The sequence below is a fragment of the Rhinopithecus roxellana genome, chromosome 4 (assembly GCF_007565055.1).
Source record: "Rhinopithecus roxellana isolate Shanxi Qingling chromosome 4, ASM756505v1, whole genome shotgun sequence".
NCBI lineage: Eukaryota > Metazoa > Chordata > Mammalia > Primates > Cercopithecidae > Rhinopithecus > Rhinopithecus roxellana.
Genome location: NC_044552.1, coordinates 73,345,355 through 73,368,006, shown reverse-complemented (window position 1 = coordinate 73,368,006; position 22,652 = coordinate 73,345,355). Strand labels below are relative to the sequence as shown.

At 37.9% G+C, this 22,652-nt stretch overlaps 1 protein-coding gene across 1 annotated transcript in view; it reads right to left on the bottom strand.

Annotated features, from left to right (window-relative positions):
* The window catches only part of AK9 (adenylate kinase 9), a 184,121-nt gene that overhangs the window by 143,117 nt on the left and 18,352 nt on the right, over positions 1-22,652 (bottom strand). The window contains exons 6-9 of the mRNA XM_030928725.1: positions 20,342-20,454; positions 17,031-17,216; positions 11,953-12,081; positions 29-103 (exon numbers count right to left, since the gene is read on the bottom strand). Coding sequence (XP_030784585.1) covers positions 29-103; positions 11,953-12,081; positions 17,031-17,216; positions 20,342-20,454 — 503 coding nt within the window. The remainder of the gene's footprint in view (positions 1-28; positions 104-11,952; positions 12,082-17,030; positions 17,217-20,341; positions 20,455-22,652) is intronic.

Below are 22,652 nucleotides of genomic sequence, written 5' to 3'. Positions count from 1 at the left end.
AAGCATTCCTGCTGAACACTGCACTCACCATAAAGAGCTCCTCTGGTGGTCTATTTCCATTTAGCTCAATGAGATACTGGGGATTGTGTTCAGCCATTACTTCCTGCAGTTAATAGAAAATAAACTTTATAATACAGGATCACTGGAAAAATGGAATACAAGATCAGAATCTTAATACACTATACAGAAATATTTAAAGTAAATTGTTTGCCTTATAAATGTTATAATGTATGTTATTTTCAATGCTCAAGAGATCTTTTGCAAAAGCTCAAACTAATCTTCTCTCCATGAATTTTATATTCCTGTTAAAAAAATCTTTTTTCTCTACATTGATGCCTTAATGTTTTTTCCAATTCAAAATGTTTTGGGGCATCTATCTGCATACGTTCATAGCTTTGCTATTTGGTTTTCAAACCATGGAAGCATCTGATTAAAATTTAAGTCACAGACTTTCTTCACATAGATACTAGCATCATTTAGAAGACACAACGTATTTTGATCGTTCCAAGATGGCCGAATAGGAACAGCTCCAGTCTACAGCTCCCAGCATGATCGATGCAGAAGATGGGTGATTTCTGCATTTCCAACTGAGGTACTTGGTTCCTCTCATTGGGACTGGTTGGACAGCGGGTGCAGCCCACAGAGGGTGAGTTGAAGCAGGGCAGGGAATCACCTCACCCTGGAAGTGCAAGGGGTCAGGGAATTTCCCTTTCCTAGCCAAAGGAAGCCGTTTCCAAGGGTACCTGGAAAATCGGGACACTCCTGCCCTAATACTATGCTTTTCCAACAGTCTTAGCAAACAGCACACCAGGAGATTATATCTCATGCCTGGCTCAGTGGGTCCCATGCCCATGGAGCCTTGCTCACTACTAGTGCAGCAGTCCAAGATCAAATTGCCAGGCAGCAGCCAGGCTGGGGGAGGGGCATCCGCCATTGCTGAGGCTTGACTACGTAAACAAAGTGGCCAGGAAGCTTGAACTGGGTGGAGCCCACCGCAGCTCAAGGAGGCCTGCCTGCCTCTGTAAACTCCACCTCTGAGGGCAGGGCATAGCTGAACAAAAGGCAGCAGAAACTTCTGCAGACTTAAACGTCCCTGTCTGACAGCTTTGAAGAGAGCAGTGGTTCTCCCAGCACAGAGTTTGAGCTCGGAGAACGGACAGACTGCCTCCTCAAGTGGGTCCCTGACCCCCAGTAGCCTAACTTGGAGACACCTCCTAGTAGGGGCCGACTGACACCTCATACAGCCAGGTGCCCCTCTGAGACAAAGCTTCCAGAGGAAGGATCAGGCAGCAACATTTGGTGTTCTGCAATATTTGCTGTTCTGCAGCCTTCACTGGTGATACTCAGGCAAACAGGTTATGGAGTGGACCTCCAGCAAACTCCAACAGACCTGCAGCCAAGGATCCTGACTGTTAGAAGGAAAACTAACAAACAGAAAGGAGTAGCATCAACATCAACAGAAAGGACATCCACACCAAAACCCCATCTGTAGGTCACCATCATCAAAGATGAAAGGCAGATAAAATCACAAAGATGGGGAGAAACCAGAGCAGAAAAGCTGAAAATTCTAAAAACCAGAGCACCTCTTCTCCAGAGGATTGCAGCTCCTCACCAGCAACGGAACAAAGCTGGATGGAGAATGACTTTGACGAGTTGACAGAAGTAGGCTTCAGAAGGTCGTTAATAACAAACTTCTCCAAGCTAAAGGAGGATGTTCGAATCCATTGCAAGGAGGCTAAAAACCTTGAAAAAAGAGTAGACGAATGGCTAACTAGAATAAACAGCACAGAGAAGACCTTAAATGACCTGATGGAGCTGAAAACCATGGCACGAGAACTACGTGATGCATGCACAAGCTTCAGTAGCCAATTTAATCAAGTGGAAGAAAGGGTATCAGTGACTGAAGATCAAATGAATGAAATGAAGCAAGAAGAGAAGTTTAGGAAAAAAAAGAATAAAAAGAAATCACCAAAGCCTCCAAGAAATATGGGACTATGTGAAAAGACCAAATCTAAGTTTGACTGGTATACCTGAAAGTGACAGGGTGAATGGAACCAAGTTAGAAAACACTCTTCAGGATATTATCCAGGAGAACTTCCCCAACCTAGCAAGGCAGGCCAACATTCAAACTCAGGAAATACAGAGAATGCCACAAAGATACTCCTCGAGAAGAGCAACCCCAAGATACATAATTGTCAGATTCACCAAGGTTGAAATGAAGGAAAAAATCTGAAGGGCAGCCAGAGAGAAAGGTCGGGTTACCCACAAAGGGAAGCCCATCGGACTAACAGCAGATCTCTCAGCAGAAACTCTACAAGCCAGAAGAGACTGGGGGCCAATATTCAACATTGTTAAAGAAAATAATTTTCATCCCAGAATTTCATATCCAGCCAAACTAAGCTTCATAAGTGAAGGAGAAATAAAATCCTTTACAGACAAGCAAATGCTGAGAGATTTTGTCACCACCAGCCCTGCCTTCCAAGAGCTCCTGAAGGAAACACTAAACATGGAAAGGAACAACCGGTACCAGCCACTGCAAAAACATGCCAAATTGTAAAGACCATTGATGCTAGGAAGAAACTGCATCAACTAATGAGCAAAATAACCAGCTAACATTATAATGACAGGATCAAGTTCACACATAACAATATTAACTTTAAATGTAAATGGGCTAAATGCCCCAATTAAAAGAACACAGACTGGCAAATTGGATAAAGAGTCAAGACCCATCAGTGTCCTGTATTCAGGAGACCCATCTCACGTGCAGAGACACACATAGGCTCAAAATAAAGGGATGGAGGAAGATCTACCAAGCAAATGGAAAACAACAACAACAAAATAGCAGGGGTTGCAATCCTAGTCTCTAATAAAACAGACTTTAAACCAACAAAGATCAAAAGAGACAAAGAAGGCCATTACATAATGGTAAAGGGATCAATTCAACAAGAAGAGCTAATTATCCTAAATATATATGCATACAATACAGGAGCACCCAGATTCATAAAGCAAGTCCTTAGAGACCCACAAAGAGACTTAGATTCCCACACAATAATAATGGGAGACTTTAACATCCCACTGTCAACATTAGACAGAGCAACGAGACAGAAAGTTAACAAGGATATCCAGAACTTGAACTCAGCTCTGCACCAAGTTGACCTAATAGACATCTACAGAACTCTTCACCCCAAATCAACAGAATATACATTCTTCTCAGCACCACATCACACTTATTCCAAAATTGACCACATAGTTGGAAGTAAAGCACTCCTCAGCAAATGTAAAAGAACAGAAATCACAGCAAACTGTCTCTCAGACCACAGTGCAATCAAATTAGAACTCAGGATTAAGAAACTCACTCAAAACCACACAACTACATGGAAACTGAACAACCTGCTCCTGAATGACTACTGGGTAAATAACAAAATGAAGGCAGAAATAAAGATGTTCTTTGAAACCAATGAGAACAAAGACACAACATACCAGAATCTCTGGGACACATTTAAAGCAGTGTGTAGAGGGAAATTTATAGCACTAAATGCCCACAAGAGAAAGCAGGAAATATCTAAAATTGACACCCTAACATAACAATAAAAAGAACTAGAGAAGTAATAGTAAACAAATTCAAAAGCTAGCAGAAGGCAAGAAATAACTAAGATCAGAGCAGAACTGAAAGAGATAGAGATATAAAAAACTCTTCAAAAAAATCAGTGAATCCAGGAGCTGGTTTTTTGAAAAGATCAACAAAACAGACTGCTAGCCAGACTAATAAATAATAAAAGAGAGAAGAATCAAATAGATGCAATAAAAAATGATACAGGGCATATCACCACCGATCCCACAGAAATACAAACTACCATCAGAGAATACTATAAACACCTCTATGCAAATAAGCTAGAAAATTTAGAAGAAATGGATACATTCCTGGACACATACACCCTCCCAAGATTAAACCAGGAAGAAGTTGAATTTCTGAATAGACCAATAACAGACTCCCGAAATTGAGGCAATAATTAATAGCCTACCAACCAAAAAAAGTCCAGGACCAGACGGATTCACAGCCAAATTCTACCAGAGGTACAAAGAGGAGCTGGTACCATTCCTTCTGAAACTATTCCAATGAATAGAAAAAGAGGGAATCCTCCCTAATTCATTTTATGAGGCCAGCATCATCCTGATACCAAAGCCTGGCAGAGACACAACAAAAAAAGAGAATTTTAGACCAATATCCCTGATGAACATCGATGCAAAAATCTTCAATAAAATACTGGCAAACCGAATCCAGCAGCATATGAAAAGGGCTATCCACCACGATCAAGTTGGCTTCATCCCTGGGATGCAAGGCTGGTTCAACATACACAAATCAATAAATGTAATCCATCACATAAACAGAACCAAAGACAAAAATCACATGATTATTTCAATAGATGCCGAAAAGGCCTTCAACAAAATTCAACAGTCCTTCATGCTAAAAACTCTCAATAAACGAGGTATTGATGGAATGTATCTCAAAATAATAAGAGCTATTTATGACAAATCCACAGCCAATATACTGAATGGGCAAAAACTGGAAGCATTCCTTTTGAAAACTGGCACAAGACAGGAATACCCTCTCTCACCACTCCTATTCAACATAGTGTTGGAAGTTCTGGCCAGGGCAATCAGGCAGGAGAAAGAAATAAAGGGTATTCAATTAGGAAAAGAGGAAGTAAAATTGTCCCTGTTTGCAGATGATATGATTGTATATTTAGAAAATCCCGTCGTCTCAGTGCAAAATCTCCTTAAGCTGATAAGCAACTTCAGCAAAGCCTCAGTATTCAAAATCAAGGTGCAAAAACCACAAGCATTCCTATACACCAATAACAGAAAGAGAGCCAAATCATGAGTGAACTCCCATTCACAATTGCTTCAAAGAGAATAAAATACTTAGGAATCCAATTTACAAGGGATGTGAAGGACCTCTTCAAGGAGAACTAAAAACCACTGCTCAAGGAAATAAAAGAGGACACAAACAAATGGAAGAACATTCCATGCTCATGGATAGAAAGAATCAATATCGTGAAAATGGCCATACTGCCCAAGGTAGTTTATGAATTCAATGCCATCCCCATCAAGCTACCAATGACTTTCTTCACAGAATTGGAAAAAGCTACTTTAAAGTTCACATGGAACCAAAAAAGAGTCCGCATTGCCGAGGCAATCCTAAGCAAAAAGAACAAAGCTGGAGACATCACACTACCTGACTTCAAACTAAACTACAAGGCTATAGTAACCAAAACAGCATGGTACTGGTACCCAAACAGAGATACAGACTAATGGATCAGAACAGAGGCCTCAGAAATAACACCACACATCTACAACCATCTGATCTTTGACAAACCTGACAAAAACAAGAAATGGGGAAAGGATTCCCTATTTAATAAATGGTGCTGGGAAAACTGACTAGCCATATGTAGAAAGCTGAAACTGGATCCCTTCCTTACACCTTATACAAAAATTAATTCAAAATGGATTAAAGACTTACATGTTAGACCTAAAACCATAAAAACCTTAGAAGCAAACCTAGGCAATACCATTCAGGACATAGGCATGGGCAAGGACTTCATGACTAAAACACCAAAAGCAATGGCAATAAAAGCCAAAATAAACAAATGGGATCTAATTAAACTAAAGAGCTTCTGCACAGCAGAAGAAACTACCATCAGAGTGAACAGGCAACCTACAGAATGGGAGAAAAATTTTGCAGTCTTCACATCTGACAAAGGGCTAATATCCAGAATCTACAAAGAACTTAAACAAATTTACAAGAAAAAAACAACCCCATCAAAAAGTGGACAAAGGATATGAATAGACACTTCTCAAAAGAAGATATTTATGCAGCCAACAGACACATGAAAAAATGCTCATCATCACTGGTCATCAGAGAAATGCAAATCAAAACCACAATGAGATACCATCTCACACCAGTTAGAATGGAGATCATTAAAAAGTCAGGAAACAACAGACGCTGGAGAGAATGTGGAGAAATAGGAACAGTTTTACACTGTTGGTGGGAGCGTAAACTAGTTCAACCATTGTGGAAGACAGTGTGGCGATTCCTCAAGGATCTAGAACTAGAAATACCATTTGACCCAGCGATCCCATTACTGGGTATATACCCAAAGGATTATAAATCAGGCTACTATAAAGATATATGCACACGTATGTTTATTGCTGCACTACTTACAATAGCAAAGACTTGGAACCAACCCAAATGTCCATCAATGATAGACTGAATTAAGAAAATGTGGCAGATATACACCATGGAATACTACGCAGCCATAAAAAAGGATGAGTTCGTGTCCTTTGTAGGGACATGGATGCAGCTGGAAACCATCATTCTGAGCAAACTATGGCAATGACAGAAAACAAACACCGCATGTTCTCACTCATAGGTGGGAACTGAACAATGAGAACACTTGGACACAGGGCGGGGAACATCACACACCAGGGCCTGTTTTGGGGTGGGGTCTGGAGGAGGGATAGCATTAGGAGAAATACCTAATGTAAATGATGAGTTAATGGGTGCAGCACACCAACATGGCACATGTATACATACGTAACAAACCTGCATGTTGTGCACATGTACCCTAGAACTTAAAAGTATAATAAAAAATAAAAAAGAAAAAAGAATTTATGATAATGATAATGATAACATTTTTCTTTGGGCTCTAATTGTATCTGACTCCCCATTTATATGTTTTCTTCTTTATTCTAGTAAATTGACTTCTTTTCTATAGTTGTTCAGGTTAAATCCACAAGGAAAAATTTAGCTTTTTTCCTCCTGAAGTTTCCAATTTTGGGGGTAATTTTAAGCATAAATATAAACATAATTAAATATGAAATAAATGAAAATGAGATCCACAAACGTGGGATTAGCAATTCACTTTGTTACCATCTTCATCAACTTTAGCAGCTTGATTGTGGACGACATTTTCTGACTTTGTTTTGGCTTCTTCAGTGTCCACTAAAGAGCTGCCTATAGGGTACTTTAAGTACCCTAGACCTTAAAGTATAATTAAAAAAAAAAAAAAATCTCAAGCCAGAAAAAAAAAAAAGATGCAACGTATTTTTATTATTTTAAGACACATTTTTTTCTTATGGAATTTTTTTTAAACCCAGAAAAGTAGAAATTGATCTCTCATCCAGCCCCCAAAGGTAACTACTATTACTGTTTTCCTCCCATCTTTCATGCCATGAAAAATTGTTTTGTAAGTTCAAAATCATAATGGAGCTTATTTTTTCACTTAACATTAAAACTAACCTTCCCCTATACTTTTTATAATATCACTGTCAATGTAACATTTTAGTGGTTTTATAAGATTATGTACTGTGGATATAGCACTATTTAATATTCCTCTGCTGTTTGACATTTAGGTATGTTACAATACTTTATTAGTTATTTTCAAGCATTTCTTTTTATGGAAGTTTTAAAAATTACTTTCTTCTTTAATAATTACCAAAATAACTTGTACTAACTGTAACCAGTGAAGGAATGCAAAAAAGTACATAGAAACAGTTAACACGACTTCTCCCTACTCCTCCATGCTGCCCGCCCAACCTGGTGGGTTTCTTTACATAAGCATTCACCTCATTGATATAAATATACGCACACATATAAATGTTCAGTAACAGAGAACATGCATCCTTTAGTATATCCTCATATATTGGATATATGGGCCAGATTTTTAAAAGTAGGGTTTTTTTTTTTTTTGAGATGGAGTTTCACTGTTGCCCAGGCTGGACTGCAGTGGCTCGATCTTGGCTCACTGCAACCTCTGCCCCTCTGGCTCAAGCGAGTCTCCTGACTCAGCCTCCCGAGTAGCTGGGATTATAGGCGCCCACCACCAGGCCCGGCTGATTTTTGTATTTTTAGTAGAGAGGAGGTTTCACCATGTTGGCCAGGCTGGTCTCGAACTCCTGACTTCAGGTGATCCACCCATCTCAGCCTCCCAGAGTATTGGGATTACAGGCGTGAGCCACCATGCCTGGCAAAAGTAGGTTTTAATATTAATACAGGTAGGTATAGCCAGTTGGTTTTCCAAAGGTGGTGGCAATTCAAAGCCCTAACCAGCAACGTATGAGAAGGTTCATTTCTTCTTGCCACCATTGGCTATTTTAGCTTTTAAATTTCTGCCAAACTGAGTTAAAAGATGGAATCAGTTTATTTTACTTTTTATTCTTGTGGCGAGGTTCAGCATTCAGATATGCATCTCTGTAAACTGCCTTATCATAACCTCTATGCATTTTTCTATCGGATTGTTTCTTTTCTCTGACATTCATGGAAAGTTTTTAACCCTTATCTGGCAGGTGGATTGCAAATAGTTTACCTTTCCATGATTTATCTTTTGAATGTATTTATGGCATCGTCAGCAAGATAAAATATTTTAATAATCAATACATATTTTCATTACTTGTAGACTTCCTTTCTTGTTTAAATTAGATTTTCTTCTCTCTCTCTCTCTCTCTCTCTCTTTCTCTCTTTCTCTCCTTCTTTCTTGTAGAGACAGGGTTTCACCATGGTTTTTGCCATGATGCCCAGTCTGGTCTTGAACTCTTGGGCTCAAGCGATCTGCCCGCCTTGGCCTCTCCAGTGTTGGGATTATAGGCATGAGCCACCATACCTGGCCTAAATTAGATTTTCCTTATCTCAAGATTATATTAATATTCTTCTAAATTTTATTCTACCATTTGTTTTTATTTTTAATATTAAAATCCGGCCGGGCGCGGTGGCTCAAGCCTGTAATCCCAGCACTTTGGGAGGCCGAGACGGGCGGATCACGAGGTCAGGAGATCGAGACCATCCTGGCTAACACGGTGAAACCCCGTCTCTACTAAAAATACAAAAACTAGCCGGGCGAAGTGGCGGGCGCCTGTAGTCCCAGCTACTCGGGAGGCTGAGGCAAGAGAATGGCGTAAACCCGGGAGGCGGAGCTTGCAGTGAGCTGAGATCCGGCCACTGCACTGCACTCCAGCCCCGGCGACAGAGTGAGACTCTGCCTCAAAAAAAAAAAAAAAAAAAAAAAAAAAAAAAAAAAAAAAAAAAAATCCAATATCTACTGGATTTTATTTTTGTACATCAACAGTGTTAAATTCTGAGCCCTGTGTTCCTGGAAAGTAGGGATGGTTGAGAAATAAGACCCATCTCCATCCTTCCTCAAGGACTCAGATAAAGTCTGTCTCCATCTTTTCTCATGACTCAAGGATGGCTCCCTTGTTTATCTGCTTCCATAAAATCCAGCTTGCTTCCATTTCTTTTAGAAGGTCCTTATTAATGAACATTCTCCTTATTGCAAGTTTGAACCAAATCATCTCTTTAATTATCCAGTGTATTTTGTTTTTCACAATATTGTGCGAGGTTAGATTCTACATGTTTTCCTCTAGACTGACAACAGATTATACCAGCATTATTCACTTACCCATAAATAATCATGTTTTGAACAAGGCTTCACATCACATTGTTTTACACATATTTTATATATATATAAATATATATATATATATATATTTTTCTTTCTTTCTTTCTTTCTCTCTTTCTTTTTTGAGACAGAGCCTTGCTCTGTCGCCCAGGCTGGAGGTACAATCTCCCCTTACTGCAACCTCTGTCTCCTGGGTTCAAGCAATTCTCCTGCCTCAGCCTCCCGAGTAGCTGGGATTACAGGTGTGCACCATCATGCCCAGCTGTTTTTTGGATTTTAGTAGAGATGGGGTTTCACCATGTTGCCCAGGCTGGTCTCAAACTCCTGAGCTCAGGCAATCCACCCACCTCGGCCTCCCAAAGAGCTAGGATTACAGGCATGAGCCACCGCACCCAGCCTGTTCTATATTTTTTACTGTTTCCTTAAGCTAGATTCAATCTTAAGAGTGAACTACTAATTTGTAGAGTATCAACACTCTTAAGGCAATGGACACCTGCACCAGGAGCTGAGTTGGGATTCAAAGACAGGCCCAAATGGGCACGTGGTGTTGGCTTAGCCCTGAAGCAGTGGGCAGAACATATACCAGAAAGTGATGCAGCTCAGTTTGCTCCTGCTTGCTTTCCTGGTATCTCTTGGAGATACACTAAACTTTAGTGGTCTTGGTCTAAAAGCGAAGTAACATCTCAGCCAGGTCAGAGAAGACTAGAATTGTAGGGTCTTACCCTTTCTGGCTCTCCTCCCTCAATATGTAAGGCAACTGCTTGGCTATTCAGCAAGTATCATGTAGGCCTAAAGTCTAGGTTCTTGGCTTTGAAATTCTGCTTTGTTGCACTAGGGCAATTAATTCTTATCTACATTTTGCTGCAGCGTCTAGATGTTTTCTACTTCTGGGTGTTTTTGTGGACAACCTGTCAAAGGATGGCCGTACAAATTCATATTTGGGGTATAAGAGTTCTTTACCATACCCTTGCTAGCATTAGGAATTTTTACTACCTGTTCATCTCTTAAATTTTGATCATGGAAATGATATTTCATTACTTAGATTAGCATTTCTTTATTATCAGTGAAGCTGAACATTTTTTCTACAGGCTTATCACTCTTCAGTTTTGTTAATTGCTCATATTTGTTGTCCATTTATCTCAGGAAAGAGTGAACTTACAGGCTTTTAAAAAATCATTTCTATGACCTTTTAATATATCAAAGCTTTAAATCTTTCATCATAGTTAATGTGAATATTTTTTTCCAGTTTATTGTCTTTTAGTTTGAGTCTGGTTTTATCTATTTAATTTCTGGAAGTTGTATATTTAATGAAATTAAAGCTATCATTCTTTTTCCTTTGTATCTTGTCATCTGTGCTGATCAACATTTGTTAAGCATTTACTGCTTGCCAGACTTTGGGCACTGCACTGGGCACCAGCAATGTGAGGAAATATAACCTGGTGCTTGTACTAAAAAGATAACCTCTGCATTTCCCCCCCATAAATATAATTTTCTAATTTCTGAATCTGATTCTAATTTGGCTTTATTTCATACCCAGTGCCAGCCACTTAAGGAGTAGTCAGGATGCTTTTACTGAAGGAAGAAAGGATGTTATTGATAGTCACGTACTTCACGTTTCAGAAGCTACGTTTATAAGCCAGTGACAGGAGAGATGGGGAGGAATAGAAGTCATACATACGAAAGCAATTAAGTGTGGTTCCCATTTTGGGGGATGGATGCTGAGAATGAAAATGATCCACTCATTTATCTTTAAAATAATATAAACATTGTGAGACAGCATGAAACACATTCTTTAGTTTCTCTATCATATGGGAACAGGCAATTGGAGGACTGTGTCTTATTTGTCTTCATAGTTCTGTTGCTTAGCATAGTGTCTGGCTAAATGTGCAAGTTCCATAAATGTTTGTTGACTAAATCTCCAACACAAATGATTATATTTGGTAGAGTCTTACCTGGACTTTTTACCATATAAAATATGCTTTTCACATACTTGTAATCTCAGTCATCATACTTTTAGAATACTATTTTAATTAAATCCTTCCTATTACATTATATAATGGTCTTACCATGTTTACATATAATGGGATAACCATAGACCAATCAGCATAACAAATTCTACCTTTTAAACAAAAGGTGCACCTGAAGTGCACATTTGTTTTGATAAAGCTATAACTTACAGATTGAAAATGCTTTTATAACATAGTCTTTTAATATGAATTTCCCAACCCCCATCCATAAAGGAATTTCCCCACTAGCTTTTGAAAAATGTAGTTCATTTATTACTTTGCAGTAACAGAGTTGCTTTGTAAGAGTAAAACAATATTGTTCTGGGAAACAGTCTTTGGGATGGAAGCCTTTTTCTAACAGCTTTCTACAAAGTTCAAGGGGAGAATCAGACAGATAATAATACATGGGGATGAAGACATGTGAAAGCTATTTAACCAGTGATGAAACACAAATATCAATATTCATTTTCAGTGATATATTTTGTTCTTACTTCTAAAGTTTGGAGAATTGTTTCCTTATAAAGCTTAACAATGTTTTCAACGTTTTCCAAATAATCTTCAGGCCTCTGAACTAGATGATGAAGAATTTCAGCCACCATCTGCATTTCGGCAATAAACGCCTAAATGGAAAAGAAGAGATTTCAAATATCTTTAGGTCAATGACTATTCAATTTACAAACCATATTCTCCACTCCTTACACCTAGATACCATTTTGGGGTGAGAAGCAGGGGTAGGGGATGATTAGAGATTAAGGATTTTTATTTAAGAGAATGGAAGACTCCTAAGGGGTCTTCATCAGATGGAATAAAGCTTTAAATTAACCTGGATATTTACTCATGTCTGTTTGCTCCCCAATAAGTAGGGACGAGTAGGGGAAGAACATCAGATTTTTAGAGACAAAATAGAGAGGTTAGATTTCCTGTGAACACCTGAGCTTGTAGTTCATTCATTCAAGTATTTATTGAGTGCCTTCTATGCATCAGGCGCTGTTCTAAGGATTTGGGATAGAACAGTGAACGAAACCAACTAACACCCTGGGCTCATAGCACTCACACACACTGCAGTTGAGGAAGGCAGCATAAACAAGTACACAAATAAATATATAACATATTAGGTGGTGGTAAGTACTAGAAAGAAAAATAAAGCAGGGTAGCATGGATGAAGAGTGGTGGGAGAAGATGCTATTTACATCAAGTGGTCATGAAAGGGTTATCTAAAGAAATGGAATTTGAGTTGAAATCTGAAGGAAATGAGGGAGAGAGAACTACCACACAAGTTTCTAGAGAAAGAACATTTTAAGGCAGAGGGAACAGTGTTCCATATCATATTTATGATGCTAATTATTCATTCTTTCCCATTTTTATCAATGTACACATATACATATTTTACTTGAGCCATATTCTCTATATAAGCCATTTTATAACCTGTTTTAAGTATTATTTTAATGGTCAAATAATATATTAATTTCCTTGAATGTACAATTATTTAATTACTCTACAGTTGGACAACAATGTTTCAGGCTTTTCACAATTACAAATAATATTGCAATAAGTAGCTTCGTAAATAAATCTTTATATGGCTAATATTTTCCCTTAGAATAATTCCTACAAGTAGAATTACTGGACCAAAGGTTATACATTTCAAAGTGGCTCAATACACATCTTTTCCGAAAGATGCTACCATTCTTTTCTCTCTAGTAGAGGGCTTTGCTAGCACGCTGGCATTCATTCATTCAGCGATTACACAGCTTCGTATTAAGTACCCACTATCAGGCACTGGAGACAGTCTCTGCTGCATAGAGTTTTCATTCAGTGGGGCAGACAGATAATAAGTAAGTAAAAAAGTAACGTAATTTCAGAAAGTGATAAGTGCTATGAGGAAAATAAAACAGAGCAAGGGGCTAGACTTATGCTATCTAGCATGGAAGTTATTAGCCACATTTTCCCATTGAGCACTTGAAATTTGGCAAGTGTGATTGGAATATGCTGTAAATATAAAATACATACCAGATTTCAAAAACTTAGATGAAAATAGAACATGTCATTCTCAGAATGTTTATGTTGATTATAAGTTGAAATAAAATTTTTTGATATATTAAATAAAATATATTATTCAAATGGCTTTCACTTGTTTATATTGATTATAAGTTGAAATAAAATGTTTGGATATATTCAATTAAATAAAATACATTATTCAAATGACTTTCACTTGTTTCTTTTTGCTTTTAAAAAGCATGACTACTAGCACATTTAAAATCACTTATGGCTAGCAGTACATTTCTATTGCACAGCGCTAGGTTAGAGAGTTGCTTGCTGGAGGGTCTCTGAGGATGTAATACCTGGGGTGAGACCAGGATGAGTAGAAGGAATAAAGATGAATTGAAGAGTGTTGTAGGCAGAGGAGAGAGGAAACAGTAAATGCAAAGGCGTGAAGCTGAAATGAGCTTAGCACAGTTGAAGACGACTAGCTAGAAGGCTAATGTGGCTGGAATACAATGAGTAGGTAGAATTGAGATCAGAGAGGCTGGGTTCATGGCTTTGCAAGCCACATGAGGGTGTTTGGATTTTAATCCAAAGGCAATGGAAAGTCACTGAGGGTTATCTATATATATTTTTAAATGAGTCTGGCTTCTGTAACAAGTGGAATGGGATAGGGAGGGTTGAAGAGAACAAAAGCCAAGAGAACATTTACAATGCTGTTGTAGCAATTCAAGGACAGTGCTTCGATTTGTGTGTATGTAGGATGAACACACCTTCATGTTGGCCATAGATCTCAGCAGGTGGCAGGTCTGCTCATCTAACTTCTGAACATGGCTGTGTCACTAGGCAGAGATCATGCAAACCAGACCCCAGAGGCTGAGTCTAGTCTAAGGATATAAATTGATCATCTCCCACAGCACTGGCCAACATTGTGTTGTAAACATTTCAGACTAATTGCCACTCCCATCTATTTTAAAACCTGCTTTTGGCTTCCCTGGAAAAGATGGCCTCCCTGGTAAAAATGGGCCAGCATTTCCACATGGCAACAGCTGGCTGGGCTGGAGCCAAGAGTCAGTTGTCCTCTGAAGAGCATGAAACTTTCTGCAGAAATGGAGACGTTCCATAGCTCCACTGTCCACAGCCATACTTGGCCAATGAGCACTTGAAATGTGGCTAGAGATACTGAGTAACTAAATTTTAAACTTAATGTAATTTTAATTGATTTCAATTTAAATAGCCATGTGAGGCTAGTGGCTATCATACTGCACAATGCAGTGTTAGCCTACCCCAATCCTCCCTCTTCCCAATTATGTAATCCCTGGCCGATATCACCAATGGACATAACCTACCTGTCCCCTAAAATTAAGTGAGTTGTGACCCCTGTATCTCACCATTTGAGGGCTACATTGGCTTTGATTTAAGATGGTATGTTTTATTTATGCTAAAGTGGCACACTTTATTCCTACTTGCTATGAGGCTTTCCTTTATTTGAAAAAATCTGGAATTCATGCTGGTTACTATCTAACGCCTTATTTACATGGGTGAGATTATGTTTTTAAATGGGCTTTATTATGTTAACACTTTTTAAAAATTGAATACCCATTTCAAAGATTTATCTAACCCATTAATTAGGGGACCAGTAGAATGGCAAGGTGAAAGTATTTCTAATCTCTGAAATAAAATTGCAAAGTTAGATACAAGGCTGCTTAATGTCCTATAGGACGATAAAGCTGTAACCTTTGGGGGTTATCTTTTTCTACTGGAGAAACAATTTGCAATGTGTCTATCTATAAATTAACATCTGACTTCACAGCGTCTAGGCCCTAATAGAAATAATCAATCACAGGCATATTTCACTAGGGCAGGTATTGGCCAACTATGGCCCTTCCCACCCTAGTGGGTCATATCCAGACCATCACCTATTAATACATTTCTTAATATCAATTTTTCTTGCCAAGTCATGGTAAAAGATTCTCTTTTAGCCCAAAACCTTAGAAGACAAAAATATTATTTTGATGCCCTATTGCTTATATTTAGTAGTATTTACTTTAGAATTGTCATAACAATGTGTACATGTGAAATTGGGCTACATATTTCTTTTCACATTCTCTCTTTGTCAGAGTTTGAAATCAGGGTTGTGTTAGCTTCACAAATTGAATGATGCCTGGTTTACTTTGCTCCCCACATTACATTTAGTCCTTTATTGCTCTGATATGGTTTAAATGTTTGTCTCTTTCAAAGCTCATGCTGAAATTCCATCCCCAATGTAGCAGTATTGAGAGGTAGGGTCTTTAAAAGGTGACTGAGTTATGAGGTCCCATGAAGGATTAATCCATTCATGGATTAATGGGTTAATGGATTAATTTATTATTATGCGAGTAAGACTGGTGGTCTTATATGAAGAGGAAGAGAGACCTGAGCTAGCACACTCAGCCCCTGTACCATGTGATGCACCACCACCTCGGGACTCTGCAGAGAGTCTCCACCTGCAAGAAGGCCCTCACCAGATGCGACTCCTCAACTTTGGACTTCTCAGCCTCCATAACTATAAGAAATAAATTCCTTTTCTTAAGGGAATGCTCATACACTGTTGGTGGAGTTGTAAATTAGTTCATTCCCTGTTGAAAGCAGTTTGAAGATTTCTCAAAGAATTGAAAACTGAATTATTCAACTCAGCAATCCATTACAGGTCATATACCCAAAGGAAAATAAATTGTTCTACTAAAAAGACACTTACACTCTCATGTTTATCGCACACTGTTCACAACAGCAAAGACATGGAATCAATCTAGGTGCCCATAAATAGAGGACTGGATAAAGAAAATGTGGTACACATACACCACGGAATACTACACAGCCATAAAAAAGAATAAAATCATGTCCTTTGCAGTAACATGGATGCAGTTGGAGGCCATTATCAGAAACAGAAAACCAAATACTTCATGTTCTCACATATAAGTGGGAGTTAAACACAGGGTATACATAGACATGAAGATGGGAACAATAGACACTAGGGACTCCAAAAAAGGAAAGGGAGGGAGAAAGGGAAGGGTTGAAAAAATCCTTGTTGTGTACTGTGTTCCCTATTTTGGTGATGGGTTCAGTGCAAGCCCAGACCTCAGCATCACACAATATATCCATACAACAAATCTGAACATGTACCCCCTGAAGCTTAAATTAAAAAAAAAAAAAAGTCATTCTTTATAAATTACCCAGTTTCAGGTATTCTGTTGTAGGTAACAGAAAATAGACTAAGAAATGCTCTAACTTCTTATTCTACCTTGCCTAGTGCTTGACACATAGTAGGTGACCAATAACTCCACCGTTATGAAATGAAGCACACTGGGTGTCAGAACATCAGAAATATAGAGACACATCTACACTGACAGGAAGGCTAAACTTGACTTCAAGATTATCATCTCATAATCCTTGAAAACATGAAAGACTTTTGCTTATTTCCTCCAAACTCAATAAAAATGTAAAGAAAATGTGTAGCATCTGCTATTTCCTATTACCTATACCATCATTTAATTTAATTATAGCAATTTTTAAAAGTGTAGTGTATGGTAGTTACCTATTGAGATATTACCTCTTCTTCTTCTTGCTCTTCCTCCTCTTCCTCTTCTTCTCCTTTTCTGTCTTTTTGGGTTTCTTTCTTCTTTTTCCTCTGATTCTCAATGACTTCAGGATCCCACTGGTCTCTACTGTATATGTATCCCGTACTATTGTGCTGTCTTTGCCCAGAAATTCTCTGGCACAAATCATAGTCAGGACACTAAGAAACAACATTATTAAATCACTTAAAACATTTTGAATATGCTTTTAATTCCGTGTGTATTTATTGAATATATTGTACAGTACATAAACCAAAAAATTCCCTTAAAACCTAAGCAAATGCAATGTTGTGACTGGCATTTTGCATCAGGTTTCGTTACATGCCAAGAGAGGCTCAGACACTAATTTTATGCTATATGTTTTTATTTGTCCAAAATTAATATAGGTGGAAAAGCATTACAAGTCTTAAGACGAGGAAAGAGGATTGGAAAAGTAGAAAGAGTAGAGAAATGGAATAGAAAATCAGTTAACTCTGCAAAGGTACACAGAATTATATGATTAGCTTGAAAAGTTTAAGAATGGAACAAAATGGGGGGAATAGCCACATATTTCCAATAAAAAATATTGTTTATTTGTAATATTTACTATCACTTATAGCTTTATGGGTGAGGTATTTTATACAATGCCAGTCATAAATGGGACTGAAAGATCATCTATTCTAGTATAACATTTATATTTTGTAAATGAGAAAACCGAATCTAGGTAGTAAAAAAGCCAAAACCAAAGTCTACAAGTTTCTTGTTCCAAAGTGCTTTCACATGTTTGATTTTACTGAATTCTCAACTAACCCTATAAGATAAGCAATCCAAATTATGATTAAAGCCATTCTGCAGGTCAGAGAAGTATAGCTCTGGCAGACTGAGAGACCAATCTCAGATCACAATGTCACATGGAGGAACTGCAACTTGGAACCAGGCCTTCTGACTGTAGTCCATGGTCTATGGTGCATTATTAATGATAATGATGGTTTAAGGCTGTAAATTGTGCTCTGAATGTTTTTCAGGATAAAAAAAATCTGGATGGTTTTCTGAGGCAGTGATTCTGATACATGAGCATGTAACTCTATCTGGGGAGCTTGTTAAATTGATCACAGCTCCTCTTGTCATTTATTAAGTTTGGAGTGAGGCTTAGATTCTTCAACAAGCATCGTCAGTGATTCTGATGCCAGCAGTTCACGTACCACACATTGAGAAACGAAGGAAGCCAGGAACGTTGGAACCTTCATTGCTCATTTTCTGATTTCTTCATGCCATCTCTAGCTGGAGATGGGATGGGTCATTACTGGGGTAAGACTTTTGTTAGGCTTCCTAATTTTTCACAAAAAAATTTCAACCTACTCAGGTAACTTTTTAAAAACATCTGTTTTACAACCCAGGATACCCACCTTCTAGGACCTTGACAAGGACTATCTCCTTCAGCTGTCTCCGTTCTCATTTGCAGGAAGTGACTAATGAAAGTGTGAGTCTGAAGCATATACCTCAGAGCAGAAGTGCTCAGTGTCACCTGGAGGGCTTTGCAACACCAATAGCTGGGCTCCATCTGACAGATTCTGGTTCTTAGTTCTGGGGTAGGGCCTGAGAATTTACATTTCTACCAAGCTTCTGGTTGCTGTTGCTCTGGGACCACTCTCTGATAACTAATGCTCTAGTAGATTGCTAGACTTTAACCAGGTTTTTGGTAGCACAGAATCCTTTAGAATATGATGAAAACCATAGATTTTTGCATCAGAAAAGTTCATATATGCATAAAGTTTTATGTATAATTTCAAGAGGTGCATGAATGCTTCATGGATCTCAGGCTAAGAGCTTCTGCTCTAAAAATTCCAGGCTTACTCCCCAATAAGGCCAAACTATCCAAAAAGTGTGTGTTGCACTGAATTCTGTCTCACATTACGCCCTCTGGTGATACTCTGGTTACCCTGTAGAAACTGCCATAGGACACTTCACGATCACACTTATAACATGAATGGGGTTAAGGACTTTATTCACTACATTAAGCAGTCTCTTATATTAAGACCCATCTAAGGTATTTCTCTCATTCTCAATGGCAGTCTTGTTTTGCCTGAGGAATGGCTTGTCTTCTCATGGACAATGTGAATTTTATAACTGGTCACATTTCCCCTTTTACTTTAGTTCATCAAACCTAGAACCAAATTTATGACCCAAACTTCGTAACCATTTGGGGTCTTCTGGCCTGTATATCTGTGTGCTCTCTCTCAACTAGATCTTAATTTCCTATTGAATCTGTCTTTTCCTCAGTTTAGTTTTTATATGTGGTTTAGTTTTATATGTGGTTTTCTCTCTGTTATGTCCACATTCACATGTGTGACATTCTCAAGTTCACTTGCAATTGTGATTGAGCCCTGGCCATGAGTGGTGGCTGGGGCTGCAGATTACACCACACTCAGAACTGCAAGGCTACCTCTCTCGCACAGCTGACCCTGACACTCCACTGGGTCCCAGCATCTGAGCTGACAACCATCTCATTTATTTGAGCTGTCATAAACCCTGGCAAAGTATGGATACAAAAGCTTATCATTCGTTTTGACATAAACAAGAAGATACCACCTTACTAAATTCTTATTACAACCCTATAAGGCAGCTATTGTCATCTTTGTAAAAAGGAAATGAAGACTTCTAGATGTGATTGACCAAATTCTAACAATAAAAGAGAGAATTAGGAACAGGACCAAGCTTTAACTCATAATATAGTAGTGTTCTTTAACATTCATACATTCATGCCATGTGTCTATTCTTTCATTTTATTAGTAAACTTACTAGGTGCCACTAGGTATCACATAGTATACTGGTTGATGTTTATATGAACAAGACATGGTTCCTACCTTCAAGTAAGAGAGAGTCTAGGAGGAAAATGGATAATTATAATGTAGTAAGTGAGTAACATGATAGGGAGGGGAAAGCACCACAAATGGTCATCAGAGAGAGATTTAACTCTCTTATGATAAGTAAGGTGTGGAAGGGAGAGAAAGAAAGAGAGGTAGTGGAGCAGGGTAGTTGTCAGGGAAAGTTCTAAAGAGATGATGCCTTAACTGACTTTCAAAGGATGGCTATGATGAAGCCTGGTAAAGAGGCAAGAAGGTATCTCATGTGGATGGAGCTGTAGGAGCAAGAGCACAGAACGATGAGAAAGTATGACTCAGTTCCTGTGATTGATGCATAAGTTACTATCTCCATAACTACTTAAAAATGTTTAAAGCATTCCTTGAATTTAACTACTATCAAAAAGAATGGTTTACTGTACTAGCAAAACAATTAATATTCTTACCTTTATATTGATTATAATATCAGGTTTCAAATTTAAGTTTTTAATTAATTCTATTTGCTGTAAGGTAGTCATGGCATCCTGTGAAAGTGATGGTATTTCAGTGATAATATAACCTGTAAAATAAAACATAATTTTAAAATTTTATAAAATTATCAACATATGAGGGCATGGATTTATTATTATTACTTTATAAAATATCATCTATCATAAACTCATCTGTAAAAATTTTAAATTAACACTTAAGGTGATTGCCACATGAAGTATAACTATGAATAATGTTTTTCTGATGATAAAGACATCACTAGGCTAGAAAGAGACATTTTTGAAAACTCCAAGTCAGTTTATTTTAGACAGATGAGGTACCTAGGGAAAGAAATTTCATGCTAGTAATTACTTTAACTCATGTTAGGAAAATTTACTCATATAGATGGTAAAGGTATATTACAGGGGTTGCATGCCATGTCATTTTCTTTCTCATATTAATATTTCATAATATAGTAGAGCACATGTATATAATGTTTGTGTAAGTTATGAGAGTAATAAAACACCCATGGACACACTATAATTTTCTGTTTTTTTAAACAGCCAATATAATTTTGGTTTAGCACAGTTATTAGCTTGTATCCCCACCCAGAAATCTCAGTCTTCTCACTGAAATTCACCCTGTTTACAATCATCATATTAATTTCCTTAATATATTTCTTTAATTATGTTACTGTCTTGCTCAAGAAACTTTTCTCTTATTTATAAAGTCTCAATTCCTTCAGTGGGAATTGAAAACTTTCAGCTTATTTTTCTACATCTTTTCCTGGAAGAACAACAGACAATCTATGTTTATTCAGCCTTGGGTATTTGGCAGAAATTTTATGAAAAGCGAATGGAATGACCCTGTCACTTCAAGGACAAAAAGTGATAGCATTTGTTGCCAGTTATAACATTCAAGTGAAAATCTGAATTTCGAAAAACTTATATCCAACACCATAAGCTTAATAAAGGGCTTTTCTTGGTGAGATTGGTGGTGACATTAACAAATGCAATTTTTTGATACTGTATAGTAAAATGTGTCAACATTTGGAAGATCTGTATAATTCAGTGAACCAACATTTTCCAAATGACCAATACATGGTACCACAAAAATTAGGCATAGGTTATAGGCTCATTCCAAGTGCAAGATAGACCAATGGATTTTAATGTAACCAAGTTTTGAAAAGTTCACTGATAACAGTTTCAGATTCCACAATGCAACCAACCTTCAGGAAACTTCCCCTTGTTGGGTTTTGATGTAGAATCAAGAATATCCACAATTACTCCAAAGGCTATTAAAATACTCCTCCCTTTCCAAGTATATGTCTGTGTGAAACTACATTTTCTTCATGTACTTCCGCAAAAGCAATATATCACAACAGATTGAGCAGAAGCAGGTGTGAGAATCCAACTTTTCTTAAGTCGGACATTGAAGAGATTGTGAAAATGTAAAGCAAAGCCACTCTTCTCCCTAATTTTTTGTTTTGAAAAATTATCTTTCATAAAATACGCAATTTATGTTAACAAGTTATGGTTTTATGATTTCTAAACAGATATTTTTAAAGTCTCAGTTTTAATTTCTAATATGGTAAATATAAATACATATAGCCCATGTAAGCACAACCTCTTATGGAGCCTCAACAATTCTTATGAGTGTAAGGGAGTCTTGTGCCTCAAAAGTTTGAGAACCACTATCTTAATGCAATGCCTAGAATAGCATAATAAAAAAAGTTACTAAGCACCTGTTGATAGATGAGTGAATATGTGTAAAACAAACTAAAAATTCCTCACTTGAGAATACACTCATCACAATCTTTTATTTTTATTATTTATTTATTTATTTAGAGATGGAGTCTTGTTCTGTCGCCCAGGCTGGAGGGCAGTGGTGTGATCTCAGCTCACTGCAACTTCCACCTCCCAAGTTCAAGTGATTCTCCTGCCTCGGCCTCTGGAGTAGCTGGGACTACGGGCGCACGCTACCAAGCCCTAATTTTTGTATTTTTAGTAGAGACAGGGTTTCGCCATGTTGGCCAGGATGGTCTCCATGTCTTGACTTTGTGATCCACCTGCCTCGGCCTCCCAAAGTGCTGGGATTACAGGCATGAGCCACCATGCCCGGCTGCAATCTTTCATTTTTAAAAAAGAAGACCGGCCAGGCATGGTGGCTCATGCCTGTAATCCCAGCACTTTGGGAGGCCGAGGAAGGCAGATCACAAGGTCAGGCATTCGAGACCAGCCTGGCCAACATGACGGAACTCCATCTCCACTAAAAAAAAAATACAAAAAT